Source organism: Sphaerodactylus townsendi, linkage group LG08, assembly GCF_021028975.2.
Source record: "Sphaerodactylus townsendi isolate TG3544 linkage group LG08, MPM_Stown_v2.3, whole genome shotgun sequence".
NCBI classification, from domain to species: Eukaryota; Metazoa; Chordata; class Lepidosauria; order Squamata; family Sphaerodactylidae; genus Sphaerodactylus; species Sphaerodactylus townsendi.
Genome location: NC_059432.1, coordinates 39,003,493 through 39,020,172, shown reverse-complemented (window position 1 = coordinate 39,020,172; position 16,680 = coordinate 39,003,493). Strand labels below are relative to the sequence as shown.

The following is a 16,680-nucleotide window of genomic DNA, read 5'->3' as shown; positions in this document are numbered from 1 at the left end:
TTTAGAGAATTGTGGAGTTCTGTTCTATTTTCCAGGTTTGAAAAGCAGCCTCAAATCACGCCTATTCCCTTCTTAAGCATTTATATTTGCAGTGCAATCCTAAACAGAGTTATAGCCTTCTAAGTACATGACTTTAAGTAACTCAGTAAGATTTAATTTTGCTTAGGATTCCACTATCGTTTCTTTCTCCTTCATGGGTGCATCAGTAGTGCTTTTACAACTTGAAGCCGTATTTCCAAATGCACTTTGATAATCTGTTGATGTTTGTGAAACTGTAATGTTTTAAAAAAGAACTTAATTGTAACAAGTTTGGTGGAACTCTGTGACAGTAAAGCAGATTTAAAGTGAAAGAGCTGGATCCAAGTGCATTTCAATTGGTTTTTTTCACTGCTTTACAAGAACTTAAAAATGGAGAGTCAGTGATGACTCAGTTGCTGTTCAGTAAGCCTGAACATTTTCCTTCTTCCTATTTGTCCTTCCTTTATTCTGAGCCAATCTTTTCTTCCTTTTGTCACAGTGCCTTTGACTTGGTAAACATTCATCTTTTCCATGATGCTTCCAATTTAGTTGCTTGGGAAACAAGCCCGTCGGTTTACTCAGGAATAAGGCATAAGGCCCTTGGTTATGTACTTGACAGGTAGGTAGTTGACTCTGTTAGTTTCTTTTACCCCCCCACCCCCCTCACCACACTGTTTTTCTGAATTATATTCTGGATTTTTTTAAAAAAAATAGAGATTGATGTTGTCACTTAAAAACATGTATGTGGCTTTTATGAGCGAAAATGCAGAGAATAAATAATTGATGCAAGAACCCAATAAATATGTGATGACATGAAAATCACAAGTTGTAGAAACTCTGGCACTGTTTCCTGAAATTCAGTCCTCGGACAATTAAGGTTAGGGAAATGAGATTGTGGAATAAAAATCGGATGTAAGTGGCACATTTGCAGTCCACAGACAGTGGAAAGGAATGGAAATCCCCCTGAATATATATAAAAACTTTCAGGTTAAGAATTCATGAAGTTTGATCAGCAAACTTTAATTTGAATTTTACATAGGTATCGGTAGACAGACATATATATATATAAGCCTTCTATGTAACATTTTAGGCACATCCTACGCAACACGAATAAAATGTCTTCAAGACATTCAAAAAAGTGTTTTGGGGTGGCATTCTGCACACACACACCCCTCCATGTTTGGAAGACATTTTATTTTTGCTCAAAATGAAAACGCTAAACTAGTGACTTTTTCGTGAAGTCCCTTTAAAAACTTTTCCTGTTTGCTGTGAGAGAGCAGCAAATATTTTATTTTTCCTGCCTGACTAGTGACAGCTCTCACTTTCTGTTTGTGCAGCTTGTGCCCGCCATTTTCTGCCACATCGGGCTTCTCCATGCCGCCTGCCACTTGCAGAAAGTTCCCAGGGATGTTTGCTCTGCTGGCAGCTCATCCACCAGCCATTTCTGTTTGTAAACTACATGAACAAAGTTAGTTTTCACTTCCATTTCCAAGCGTGTGTTTTCAATGAAGTGCCTTCAAAGCTATAATAGAGTGGGGGAAAGAGGGAAAACAATATGTGCACAGAACTGTCAGTGAAAACTAACTTTATTCATGTACTTGGCAAATGGAAATGCCAGGTGGATGAGCTGGAAGCGGAACAAACATCCGTGGGAACCTGCTGCAAATGGTGCGCAGCATGGAGAAGCCTGAAGTGGCAGAAAGTTGCAGGTGTGAGCTGCACAAACTGGAAATGAGAGCTGGGGTGGAGGAGCAGACAAAAGAACTGTTTTCTCCAGAACACTTTTTTCCCTGCACTATGCAGACAAAAAAAAAATCAAAAACAGTTCTTTTTAAAATCATCTGCAAAATGTTTTATTTGTGTTGTGCAGAATGGACCTTAATGAATCTAGCACATTCTTATCCTTGCTATGCCTGCACTGGTGCCAGCTTACTTTCCTTGTAGGGCATGGCTTACTGGATTGGTTCCAAAGTTGCCCTTCCACGTGTAGAAGGTACCTTGTGTGCCCTCTTGCACAAGCAGAAAACTTGTGCCAGCATTTGTGGTAAAGTTGCTGTTTTTCTGTTTTCCTTCTACTCTGAGGATGTTTGGATTCAACCCACTATTCCTGTTTTATCGGTGAGAGGCTGAGAAAGAACTTTTTGCTTGCTGAAAGCCACATGGGAATCTGGGCACAAACCGTGTCACTTCTGTAGGTCTTCAAGCACAATGTTGGCATTGAAGCTAGGTTCAAATTATATGTCATAAAGAGCTTTGTGGCACAAAGTGGTGAGGTGCAGTTCTGCTGACAACCTGAGTTCGATCCTGACAAGTTGGTTTCATGTTGCAGGCTCAAGGTTGACTCAGGCTTCCATCCTTCCAAGGTCGGTAAAATGAGTACCCAGCTTGCTGAGGGTAAAGTGTAAACGACTGGGGAAGGGAATGGCAAACCATCCCATAAGCCGAGTCTGCCTAGTAATCATCATGATGTGACTTCACCCTATGGGTCAGAAGGATTTGATGCTTGCACAGGGGACACCTTTACCTTTTTAAGAGCTTAGCAAAACTAAAAACTGAATGGTCATAATGTGTTACCCACCAGTGTCTATATATCTTGATCTGGCAAACCGTGATTTTTCTCTCAAAACTTGATCTGGCAAACAGTGATTTTTCTCTCAAAACTTTCATTCTAGAACAGTGGTTCTCAACCTGGGGGTCGGGACCCCTTTGGGGGTCAAACGATCCTTTCACAGAGGTCACCTAAGACTCTCTGCATCAGTGTTCTCCATCTGTAAAATGGATAAATGTTAGGGTTGGGGGTCACCACAACATGAGGAACTATATTAAAGGGTCGCGGCATTAGGAAGGTTGAGAACCACTGTTCTAGAACATTTTGTACTAAGTGTAAACTTGATGTTTTACCATTGCTGAGGTCACTGATTCTTCTGTGCTCAAAATGATTACTGTTGACCTCCTGGGAAGCTGCCACTAAGCTGCTAAGAGAAAAGGGATTGATTTTTAAATATATTCAAATATATTTTAATATATTCAAATATTCAAATATATCTTGGTTTGCTTGCCGAAGTCATCTTGGTATGTGTGGCCCAACCCTTTTTTTGGTAGGGGGCACTAATGATTACTACTTTCTTCCAAAATCTTAAAGCCAATTCTAACTAGCTGCAACAAATAATTTTTTAAAAAAAATGTCAATGCAGGGCCATCAGTCTTACATAGCTCCAACTGGTTTTTAGTCGAAACTTTATGGTCCACCATTGGGTATCTAATTTTAAAAAGAATGCATACTCTGGAATTCTTAGCACAATTGATCTATGTTAAGTGATTTTGAATCTACATTGTTGTTAAGGAATATGAAAGTCCCTTTCTGAGTTAGATCAAGATTTGGCTAATTCGGCATTCTTTGCAACAATCCCAGTAGCCAGCAGGCATTAAGTGTTACACAATGGTCCAGTACTAGACCATGATCTATCTTTAGCCCCATCACTTCTCTAATGAGTATCAGTCTAACAGGATATTAAACCAATCAGATGCAGGTACTTTATGTACAGTTGTTAATATTTTTCAAAGGATTATTTTTGGATTTAGGATATCTTTCTCCCCTTTTGCTTTTGCTGTGGTAAAGTGTTTGTGTGTTATTTTTTATTTTCTGTCTGCTTCCTTTGGGGGCTTTTAGATACCTCTGCATTGCCCTAGTTAGGTAAGGAAATGGTCTGGCTGCAGCAGTGTTAACTGTGGGTCAGAGATGTCACGGAGGTATATCATTAGAAAGTGACATTGCCAAACCCAGCGCTAACTCTCCTCCCTTTTCAGAAAAAAGAAAACCCCTCAGTTTCCAGTGGCACTACTACTGTGAGTTTGCATTCACATAGATTGTTCATTTTGAGAGAGCAGCCAGCCGCAGATCCGGACCTCCATAGCGAGATGATGGGCTGCCCAGGACAAAAGAGGAGTTCTGTAAGAGCAGTGAATAATGGGAAACCCCTTTCATCAGCACAGCTAACCTTTTGGCAGCCACCAGCAAACTCTATTCTGATCTGCTGATTGGGGAGGACAATACACTGAAGCTCACTTTGAATGAATGCTACCACCAACAGTGCCCCCATTCAGAAGGTTTTGGGAACCATCTTGGACCATTGTCTGCCATCACTCCTTCAGACAGTAGGAAATGGGAAAGTGAGAGCATCTATAGGAAAGAAAGTGCTTCTTTTCTTGGCTTTTAATCTCCCTTTAAAGCTTCATAGATCTACATTTCCAGCTGAGCTACAGGAGTTATGCGGTGCCAGATAAACATAGAAGAGAGAGGTTTCAAGCCGAGCCTTTAAATCCCCTTATCTGCATGCCCTCATAATGCAGATTTAGTGCTGTTAAAACCAGAGGCTGATAAGTCTTTTCCTCTAAAGCCTTTAAACTGCTAAAGAGCATTTAACAGCAATGCAGTTCAAGCTCTGAGAACAATGCTGAGAAGGAAAGGAGTTTAATGAGCTAAACCTTCACTGAATGAAACCGAAACATCTTTTCACAGTTGATTTAAGTCGCTGTGGGAGTAAGTGAAACAGTCCTGTCTGCTGGATGCATCTTGGACAGTGTGAACACCAGTTAATTACTGCTGTTTATGCAAGACTGGAGTGACCAGCAAGGACTGCTTTCCATCTTAATTATTTACAAAAAAGAAATGAATGCAAATGGACTTTCTCAATTTTTACAAAACAGTCAATGAAGATAAGTATGATTAAAACAGTTGCGCCTGCAAAAATAAATTCCCACACCCTGTAGTTGGTTGTTTTGCCCTTGAACCATTGTAAATAGCCATTGTATATAGTAAAATATAATTCAGGCCTTAAAAAAATATTAGTATGGTCCTGAAGAGAATTGACACACACACACCCCATTCCCATGGAGCAGGTGCATATCATGGTTCTTTTAGTAATTAGTTACTAATAGGAATGCATGTAGGTTAAAAGTAGTTTCGAGGATTTATTCATTAAGATTGCTGTGATTTCCCCAGAACATTTTTGTGTAGAACACTTGTATTGCATTTTTTCTCCCATTTGCATCCTATTAGTTTGAGGGATAAATGAATTTATAGTTCTGCCAGAAGGCACTTGCTTCAAATCATTGCACGGCTTTGTTTGTGATAATTCTAAGACAGTCTTTTAAGTACAGAATGTGGACTTTTTAAAAAATCAGATATGTAGTTGGGGCAGTAAAGGGGGGGATTCCTCTGGGAAACCAAGACATTTCTGTCTGAGTGAGAAATGAAGGGCTCTGTCCTATATGAGCATTTGCTAAGCATTCTAATAAGAACTGGGATGATGGAAGATTATTCCAGTGGTGTAGCCATATTAGTTTACTGTAGCAAAAAAAAAAAAGAACAAGAAGAACAAAAACAGTAAGTCCAGTGGCACCTTAAAGACTAGCAACATTTATTCCAGTACCAGCTTCTTCTGGGACTGGTCTCAGAAACATAGGTGAAATATCTCTGAACAAGAGAGCTCAACCTCACCAAAACTCATCCTGTTGTAAATGCTGTTAGTCTCTAAGGTGCCACGGGACTTACTGTTTTGTTGAAAGATTAGCCAGCTGCTGCTCTTGCTGTGCCAGTCTCTGAAACATCCGAAGGGTATCCATAGTGGGTATTTTTCCCCCTTTGGAAGTGACAGAGTTCTTCTGTTTTCCCTTTGAAATGTAGCTGGGCCTAGTTGAATTGAAACACTTTTTACATTACAACTGTGAAATCTTGGCATAAAGCCCCCCTTTGTGACCTTCATTATTTTCTCACAAATATAGTCCATTGTCACATAGCTGAAGTTAATTTGATCAACATTGGGACATTTAACTTTTATGTCCAGTCAAAGGAGCTGTTTCATGCTCATTTTGGGCATTCAAAAGAAATGATTGCCAGAAAAATAATGTTACTATTAACAATTCAAAGCAATTAGTTTCCCAGGGTGAGGCGATGTGATGCACAGGCTCCACACAGCAATTCTTTGTCATTTTATGGATGCTCATCAGTCAACTGTCACATTTTTTCAAAGACCCCTCCAATCTAAATGTTTCTCTTTGGGCTTTTCCCAGAACTAACAGCTGAATGAGCAGAAGAAAAGCCACTGCGTTTCTAGGCAGAGGCAAATCTTGTGTTAAAGATCTGAGAAATTTAAGAAATGCAAAAAGTTGGAGTGTTTGTAAACACTTCTTTATTCTAACTATATATTAAGATCCTTCTTTTTAAACGCAGGAAATCCTGACCTAAGCCATAACTTATGAAAACATAAACAAGTGCTTTTTAGCTTCTAACCAGACACTGTCTCTTTCACACTACACTATCATTTTAAATAATCCACTTTTAGTCCCATTGAATAAGGTTCTACTCATTGAGTCCTCCTGATTAACTTTTATCCCCTCATTCTTGTTCCTTTACAGGGGAATTTTAAAAACTAGTGCAATACCCTTCAAAATATATCTGCTGGGATTATTTCTTGATTAAAATATTTGTGCTCTGGGTTTTGATCCAAGAATCTACACACATTTTTTGTTTCAAAAACTTCACTATAATGGTGACAGGCAGTACAATTAAAATTACCTCAGCCACACAGAAGCCAATGCGAGTGTGCTCTTAACCAGCCAATAAGAGCTATAGACTAGGGAGCCAGATGCCCTTAAGGTTTGACAGTTGGGGTATAAGCCGTTTGAATGCTGGTTGTTGGTAGTAAGAGAGGAGAATTTGAAAAACAGTTCATGTTACAAGAGACTGGGATAAGAAAGCCCTGGGATTGCAAATGTCCCCCCCCCCCCCCAGTCATTGAACTCTTGATAACCAGACCCAGATTCTCTTTCCTTGAATCTTAATTCCTTTTGGGAATTCCTCAATGTACTGGGGAAGGCAGAGAAAATGATGGAAACACCTTTGGGGTCCTTTGTAGTCCCAGGAAACCTTACTAAAACCAAAAATGTGATTCAGCATTGAAGAAGCAAATACTCCATAAACTATCACAAAAACTGTAAATTCAGATAGAGCAGTGGCGTAGTGCCCATGAGGCAGGGGGGCATAATGCCCTGGCTAGAGCAGCAGCAGAGGTGTGGCTGAGCCGCCGAGAGGCCGTTTTGGGAAGGGGCAGTCGATGCTGCGGCAGAGGTGCACGGCACACGCCCATCCTGGGCACAGTTTCCCCTCACTCCGCCTCTGAGATAGAGCACCCCAAACCTTCTGAAAACCAGCATGATCTGATGCCTGCTACCAGAGAAAAATAAGGAAATAATTACACAGTCTTAGAATAACTATTTTAAAAGATCCATATAGTTAGCCAACAATTTTTAACTATAAACTATGTATTTACAAGTATTCTGCTATGGGAAAACAATTCACACTTGCAGCATACTCTCATATTGCATTGGGAGTAGGGCTATGTTTTACAGTAGCAGAATTGACAAGTACTTATATCATTATACGCATCTAACATAGCATTAGGCGAATGTCAGTGTCAGATATGATCATGGTTTTGTCAATAGAAAGGAAATACTGTTTAGGGTAAAGAGAGCCAGTTTTCTCGCTCTAAAAATTGATTTTTATGGCTCTTCTTGTAATCCTTTCCCTGAATTACGTATATATATTATTGATGTGGCATTTCTTGCAATCTTAATATTTGCTGACATGATAATCAATTTAAAATATAGCACTTTTTTGTTCAAGCGGCACTATATTGAAATTAAAAGTGAATGCACATATTAGTTAAACAGTGCTGGCAAATATGCCGAGTATTAAAAAGATTACCTAAGCCTCTTGACAAAACCTTTCATCTTGTTGTTTGCCGCTTGACCTTTTGAAATGTTTTGGTATTATTAATAGGTTTCAGCTATTACATCAAAAAGCAAGAGGTTCAAAAATATGATAAAGTTAAGCCTTTTAATGTCAGTATTGCAACATTTCAAACACGCAGCTGAAAGCACTTACATTAAACCACTTTCACTAATGCCAATTAATTTTTATCTTTAAAAATGTATTATTTCTAGACAATTTCCCATTCTGTGTGTCTTATGAAGGGATACAGTTATGCAAGGCAATGTTTGTTGTTATACGTAGCCAGAGCTAGACACTACAGTAAATGCATGACTGCCACTGAAAACAGTAGCCCTGCATCTCCCATCTTTTCAGTGCTATCCCATGTTGTAAAATGTGTGATACAACTTCATTGTACTGTGAGTTTCCCCATCCATGCTCCACTTCCTCAATTTTGGTTGGTGTGGAAGTGTGCTGCCCCATAGTCAAATTATTATGAATTCTTTATTGAAGTATTTAGATCCTACTTTCAATTTGTAGTAAGTCCCCAAGGTAGTAAAGAGAGAGAAAAAGAGAACTAATAAAAATCCAGTCTAAAATAACTGCCTCAAAAAAAAAACCCTTCAGAGAGTCTCTTCCCTTCATGATCTCTGTACGCAACAATGGTTCAGAAGGCACAGCGTGGCTCTAGTCACCAACCAGTCTAATCGTACTACATGATAAGTGGAAAGAAATGCCCATTTATTGGTTCTGGTGGGTTTTCCGGGCTGTGTGGTCATGGTCTGGTGGATTTTGTTCCTAACGTTTCGCCTGCATCTGTGACTGGCATCTTCAGAGGTGTATCACAGAGGGAAGTCTGTTACACACTGTGTCCCATGTATTGGTTTATTAATGGACGAATACATAATTCAACTACTTTTTATTATTATTACTTTGGAGTGGCGGCACTGATGTTTTATAGAGGTTAGACTAGGACTTGGAAGACCCAGGTACAAATCTTGTCTGCCATGAAACTCTCAGGTAACCTTCCTCACAGGATTGTTGTGAAAACAAAATAGGAGAGGAGAGGAGAATTGTTCACCATCTACATTCCTACTTGATATTTTTGATTCCTTGGGGTCTCATGCTATACTCTTCATTGATTTTCAAACTCCCTTCAGTTTCAAAAACAATTCGTTGTTTTGGGTTTGTTGTTGTTAGTTTGGGGTTTTGACAGAGGAGATCTAAACATTCCTTTGGACTCAACCAGTTTTTCAATATCTTATTTGTTGAACTTTTTAATTTTTCTCTAGCACAGAAGCCTCAGTCAGGCTACAGATCCATAAAACAACCATTATCAATAAAATAATGAAAATGTAGCACAATTGTAAAATATTTGCCACTCCAAATGCTCTGGAAGAGAGAGAGAAAAGGTGCTGTAGAATAACAAGCAAATGGGTCAACGAAGGTTCACAAGGGAGGCTGCTCCATATATTCAGTTCCTCAATGGGAAAAAAAAAACTAGTGGCCAGCCAAATTTCCAAAGGTATCAGCATGCAGTGCAGGGCTTCTCAAAAGATCTAACAGTACAAGTAGGTTCATATGGAAGGAAAGCCTTCTTTTAAGTATTTAACAATGTTGCTTCTATCTATACTGAACAGTCTTGGCATTACACCTGTTAGCCCATTCCAAGCATTCTGTTTCTAGCGTGAGCTCTGTTCCATTGAGCTGAAATGTCTTATTAAATACACCTTATATGAAACCAACATAAAATGCAAAATCTCCCCTCCAGTAACCTTTCTGTGACCTTCATTCTGATACTACATTGGCATCCCCTTTGTTGCTGCTGTGAACAGTGGGGATTCCCTATCCCCTGTGTATGCAAACTCTGCTATTGTTTCTAATTCCAAGCTGCTTTCTATACATTTCAGTGAGGATATAACATGCACAAAGATTATTCAGCCTTTCATGCTGAGACCTAGGTCAGTTTGTGTGTGTGTTTGTGTGTGTGTGTATACAGGAACACTAGCACACACCAGTTCAGATTGAAATAGCCTCTGGGTTCACAGTTCAGATTTACTTTATGCATGGAAAATAATTTAAAGGATTTTTTAGTCCTAGAATGACCACCAAAGTAAGGAGACCATAATGCTTTTTGACCTCCCTGCCATACCACAATAATTCTTGTTTAAAAAGCATTTTAATGAATATGTTTTATGTTTGGCATTCCATTTTATAATGTTCAGGTACCTTTTATGTCAGCTGTTTTGCTGAAAACTTCAAATTTAACAGCCGGTGGGGGACTCTCAAAGTGTTAAAAACTCACTTTTATCTCATTTTGAGACATTTTTTAAAAATGTGTTCAATACTATTTCTGGCCTCATTACAGCATCTAAAATTGTGTAATTTGTTTGAATTTCATATCAACATTTGTTCAGCATTATTTCTTGATATGCCCATGTGTTTTTTCATAGCCATTTTGTCATTAGTATGAAACACTCTTCTGTGACTTTTCACACCATTTACATACCAGGTTCATAAAATGTGAAGAGTGTCATTGCCTAGAAAAGTAGAAACTTGAAAGGGCACATCTAATATTAATCCTCAAGATTCTGGTGTGGTTTAAAAGAAGCTTGCCTGAATTAAATAATGTTTGGTCTCCGTATGGTTTCTTCGGTAGAAATGTGACAGTGCTTTTTCTTTTCATTCCTTCCAGTCATCCTATTCGGCAGTTAGAATTTTTGTTTGTTTGCTTGTTTGTTTCGTTATTCATTTTTTCCCTTCAGAAAAAGTGTGGGGGGGGGCTTTCCTTTCAGTGATGTCAAGCTAGGATGAATCGGCCAGGGGAAGCATGTTTATAGACTGTGTGAAGAACTTTGTCTTTGTGTGGGAATGTTGGTGACACTGTTACTGTTTGCCTGAATGAACTGCGATGACGTGGCTAATAAGGTATCCTGCTGAGCGCCACAGCAGCCCTTTCTCAGACCTCCCACTTAATTCTATTCAGCTCCATCCCAGTGTAGCTAATTTTTCCCATTCCCTCAATTCTTCCAGGCCCCCTTACAAACAGAAAAGTCAACTTTTCACACCGAAGGCGAGATAAGTGCTTTAGGAAATAATCTTGTAAACAGAATGTTACCTTCTGACCTGCAGCTGATACCTTGACTTGGGACAAAACCCCCCAGGCTATTGCATTAGACATGGCTATTAAAGGAATAATGCAGTTGATCCTCCTTACAAAGTGCCCTGAGAAACAGTTTAGCCAGATCACTGTGCCTCTTGTCACATTGAATCATGTTCAGAAGCTCCCACCTCTCAGACACACCAAATAGCTGATATTTAACTGCACCCCCCAATCCTGTTCATCATAGTAGCGGTATGTGAGGGGGATAAGTGGTAAAAATGCATGAAAGTGAATCAGATTTCTCCTTGTCTTATTATTCACTTGAAACACTAAATGATCATGAGGGCCACGTTGTGGGACCCAGAAAAATCACATAGATCTTTATTGCCTTTGCACAAATTATGTATGGTATTAATTGAATATACTTTAATTACTTTGAAGAATGTATTTCACTTTAGCTTCTGAAGAAGTTTTTTACAACCTATTAAAGCTTATTTGATATTAAACCTGCATCATAATATGACTTTCAAAATATATTAAACAGAACAATTATAAATAATCTTTATCATGGTCTTTTAAAGATAAGTTCCTTAATTTTATGTGAAACATAAAGTAATAAAGTGCTTCACTGTGTTATTCCATTCTGCTGTTTTAGAGCATTGACATTTCGAAGCTTCAGAGAAGATCTGAGCACCCAAGTCTCAATTTTTGCAAATATAATTGTTTGCACTTGGAAAATGCGTTGCATTGGCCATGAATAACTCATCATATTGAACATGAACATTTAAAGGTTTTTTCCTTCACTTCAAAACAAAAGGGTGTTAGTTTCCATGGAAACAGCAGTAGTTCAAAAACCCAAACCCCTCTATCAAATACCCTTTTCACAGCTCTCTCTCTCTCTCTCTCTCTCTCTCTCTCTCTCTCTCTCTCTCTCTCTCTCTCTCTCAGGTGACATATCCTCAGATTACTGTCAGTTTTTTTAAAAAGAAAGAAATTGACCCAAACTATGATAGAGTCAATTTCCATTTTTTTAAACTCTCTTGGCAAATGGAATTCAAGTAACTTGACAACGCTTAATGAATGCCGAAAATTTGGTTGGAAATACATGTCTTGGATAGTAGAGGGGTGCTTAATAAAGTTGATACAGTCAAAAGCTATTTTTCTCTCATAAAAAAACAGACCAGCAGCCATAGAGAATGCTTGAAAAAAGTTGCTAAGCCCTAAACAAGTGTGAAAAAAAAAGGAAATGTGGTGTAAGAATTTAGGGCATACAGAGAAATGTTTTTAGATCCCCGGTATGGTTTGAAGCTCACTGGAGAGTCAGTAATTCTGTCTAATCTGCTTCATAAGAATTATATCACAGATCCTGCTTGGAAAGGAAGGGTCCAAATGTAATGGATGCAATGTTCATTTGAAAGTATACGTATGTTTGAAGGGTTTTCTGTTTTGTTCAATAAGAGTAATAGTTTCCAGCTTTCTGAGTTATTTAGTCAGTAGCAGCAGCATTCTTCTCACTCCATGCATACTTTTTGAAGTCTCATCTGTTCAATTAAAGGTCTTTTCCTCTATGTTTGTTTTTTGTCCTAAGACATGTTACATTAATGGTCATGGGTTAAATTCCCAATGTAAGGTGTTTATTTATGTCCCCAGTTTTCTCCCTAATAGGGACCCAAAGTGGTTTATGACATCATTTTCCCCTCCTCCATTTTATCCTCAAAATAACGACTGTGTGAGGTAGTTGGTCTGAAAGAGATTGATTCAGAGTCAACCAGCAAGTTTCCATGACAGAGTGGGAATTTGAACCAGGGGTGTATCATCCACAGGGATGGGGTCAAATGACCCCGGGCGCCATGGCGCCTCCACCCACCCCTCCTCCCCCACGCTGACTTGGCTTATAAGAACTGGATTGGCATGGGGAAGGCATTTAAAGACACCTGTGATGCCCATGACAGAGTAGAACTAACACTGAGTACAATTGGTGCATTTGCCTAGAAGTACTAATGTTTTATTTCCTGTTCAGGTTTCCATTTTAAAATAAAAAGCGAGTAAGTCTTTGTGGTTTTGATGTTTATAAATGTGCAATGTTTATAAATGTGCAGTGTATAGCAGACAAATCTCAATTAAACTGGAATCAAGCTGTATTTGTAATTTATGATAGGGCAAATTTTCCAGTGCTTTCAGAATTAACAATTTAGGTTTGTTGGTCATGGGTTAATATTGAGTGTACATTTTATATTTTTCACAACTGTTGCAACTAGTATTAAACTGTTCAGTGTGGAAGTGAGAATACTCAAACAACCATTGGTTTGCCTCATGTGATGTTTACACCAGTCATAGGCAAGGAACTGGTTTTTTTAATCAGTTCAACTGTTTGAGAGCAGTGCTATGTCAAGCTACTTTTTGTGTATTCAAACAATATTGTAATCAGCAGGGTTTTGTGCGCATGTGTTCATCAATATTCCATGTTATTGATGCTATTTTCTGTATATACATTTTTGTGCCACCATATGGGAGGTGTAGTCCCCACTATTATGCTGTCTTTTAATTACCTGACCTGACCATCCATGCCCTGAGGAGTAAAGTTTCACTTTCTGAGCAGATATCAAAAGTGGCTTGCAAGGCAAAGGGAACTCCTCCACCACAGGTGCAAAGCTCCTCAGTAGCTGTACGCTCGCAGACAAACAAAACCTCTACAAAGTTGACAGTACCCATAGTGGCAAGACAGTCATCATTGAATGTGGAAGGAACAAAAGGCTGCTCCAAATTGAATGTGGTATTCCCTGTTTGCTTCCCTGTGAAGGTGGGAAGTGAGAGAGCAAAAAGAATGAACCGGCACTCCCCACCCATCCAGTAATGTTTGCGGGGTATGGCATTCAAATAAGATATTAGACACACTACAGGCAAGTCCTAGATTTTGTCTGGGAAAATTAGTGAGGCAATCCAGACAAACAAGATTATGCTCCCTCATGGGTACTTAAGAGCTAAGCACATGGGTGCTCAAGAAGACAAACATACACACACCTCCGCTTGCCTTCCACCTCAAATAAGGTAACAGATGGAATGTATAGTCCAGGGGTAGGGAACCTGCGGTTCGAGAGCCGCATGCGGCTCTTCTGCCCTTGCACTGTGGCTCCACGAGCCAAGCCGCTGGCCCCATTCTTGCCCACCCTGCAGGCAGCAGGGCGGGTGCACCAACTGCCCGCAGCCGGCTGGGCCGCGCCGCAGGCTTCCCCTCTCGCCTGCCCTGTTGGAGTAGGGCGGGCACTTTCCCAGCGGCCGGTGAGGCCAAGCCGCTGGCACCATCCTTGCCCGCCCTCCAGGCAGCAGGGTGGACACATCCATGCGCTGCTCAGAATGAGCGAAGTAAAAGGTTAAAAAACCCAATATATACAGTGTTATCTTTATTTTAAATGTCAAAAATTATTTGCGGCTCCAAGTGTTTTCTTTTCCCATGGAAAACGGGTCCAAATGGCTCTTTGAGTGTTAAAGGTTCCCTACCCCTGGTATAGTCGAATCCAGCCTATTCCCCATTTCTCTGGGCCTTGACAATGATTTACAATAGTCTATTTACCTTCTGTTCCTCTTTGGTACTACATTAAATGTTAACAGCTATTGTCCCGTGAAGCAGTGGTTCCCAACCTTTTTAAAAATGTGATGACCCCTTTTTAAAATGTAAAAATGCCATGCACCCCCTACATGACAGCAATAGTATTGTTACTCTGCATTGATTGAAAAAATAGATGATGACAAAAAGATCAAAATGACAGTGCTTGGTGCACATATGGATTAATTGACTCCTTTCAATAACTCCTTCTCCACTGACCTGAGGGGTTGTGGTTGTGCTGGTCCATTGCCTAATGTCATCAGTGATTCACCTGACTCTGATTTGCTTATCATATTGGAGGTAATGAAAATCTGCCCTAGATACGCACATGAAAGGTTTTAAAAAGAGAGGCCAGACCAGCAGACAAAGGGTGTGTCTTTCAAGTTTGTGAGTCTCAAGTTTCTAAAGGGCTTCCGAGGTCGAAAACAGCACTTTGGATTGATCATGAAGGCAAATTGGCAACCATTGTATTTGTTGCAGATAGGATATCTAAGTAAATGTCGCCCAATGCCAGATAAAAGTAAGTAGCTCCAGCTGAAAAGTTAATTTCAAGGGCATAACCAGGTAGAATGTACTAGACCGAGTCCAAGAGTTACAAGACCATAGATCAGTGTAGCAGTGTTAGACAAGTCTAGAAGAGAGGAGAATGTATAAACCCAAATGAATATAAAAGAAGCTCTCAAGAACAGATTCCCTATCTCATTCTTAAGGTAAGACTGAGTCCATGAGAACCGTCTACTCTTTACCTGGTCAGATAAGACAATCCCTATCCTATCTGTCACAGGCAAATCAAAATATTGAGATCCCCCAGAACTATAATCTCAGTCATGTCTGGATTCAGCTGGAATACTATTTTCAAATAGACAATAACTGCTCTTGAATGCTTAGTGAATCTAGGGCTGTTTCCGCATGGGTGGAATACAGCGACCCAGGGACACTAAAAGCAGCGTCCCTGGGGAGGGGTTCGCATGGCCACCGCATCGCAGCGGCCTCACAACCCCCGAGCAGTGCGAAGCCGCTGTTTTCGAACCTCGCTCCCTGAGCGAGGTATTTCGGAAACAGCGGCTTCCAACCGCTGCCGTGCGAACGGCAGCAGCTGGAAGGCGCCATCCCCCCCCCTTTCCCGAATGCCTACCTTGTCTCCTGGCTTCCAGCTTGTCGCAGAGGCCAGGGGACACGTCCCCCTGGCCTGCGACTCCAGAGCTGTCGCTCCAGGCTGCAGGGGCGTGTCCCCTGGCTTCTGCGACGAGCTGGAAACCAGGAGACAAGGTAGGCGTTCGGCGACAGCACAGCATGTGTGAAGGCTGTGCCACCGCCTGCCGCCCTCCTGGGACCGTCCATGCGAATGGTGCCAGGGGTGTGTGTCGGCATTGTTTATGCCGACGCACACCCACACCATTGCGGTGTGGAAAGGGCCTAGTAGTCATCAGCATACAAGGACATTGAACCCATCAATTGCAGATTAACCCAGTCAGCATTTCATACATATACTACATACTCCCTGAGACAGAACTGACTTCGTTGTACCCAATATAATCTATGCCTGAAGGATGATAAGGCATTTTTGTGGAGAATTAACTTCTTCCTATAAAACAATGAAAGGCTGAAACCGCTGGAGAGCCACTCTTGAAATTCCAGCCAGGCATCTCAAACAGTCCAAAATAATGGAATGTCAAAAACCACTGGCATGTGAAAAACTACTGAAAGATCTAACTGAATCAACAGGAGAAAATTCCTCTTCTCAGTCTATGGATGCATGTCATCTACCAGTACTACTAAAGCAGCCTTGTGTCCAAAGACAGATTGAAAAGGTTCAAGGAAGTGTGTGTTCAGAAGACTAGAAAATGCCTGAAGTCACTCTGATGCCACAAGATTAATCATCTTGTCCGGGAATACAAGAAATGAGAAGGACAGTACCTTTCTAATTCATCCTTAATTAAAGGAGGAAATGTGTGTTAGCATGGACACACCATTGCTTCTTAAAATACCCATGGGAAATAATCCTGTTCCAATGCAGTTTTAAAGTTCCTGGTCAGTGATCCTCTAAGCTTTTTTTGGTTGAACTTAACCGGTCAAGATAATCAAGGTTGAAACTTGCAAATGGTGGTCTTCACAATCGCAAACACTCTGTCAACAGCAGTAGGCGTAAGCAAACTGAAACAATCCAAACAATTGAATAATTGT

At 40.3% G+C, this 16,680-nt stretch overlaps 1 protein-coding gene across 2 annotated transcripts in view; it reads left to right on the top strand.

Moving 5' to 3' along the window:
* Positions 1 to 16,680, top strand: part of INPP5A (inositol polyphosphate-5-phosphatase A) — a 309,623-nt gene that overhangs the window by 174,790 nt on the left and 118,153 nt on the right. For both annotated transcript variants that reach the window (XM_048505609.1, XM_048505610.1), the window contains exon 8: positions 518 to 637. In XM_048505609.1, the coding sequence (XP_048361566.1) occupies positions 518 to 637 (120 nt within the window). The remainder of the gene's footprint in view (positions 1 to 517; positions 638 to 16,680) is intronic.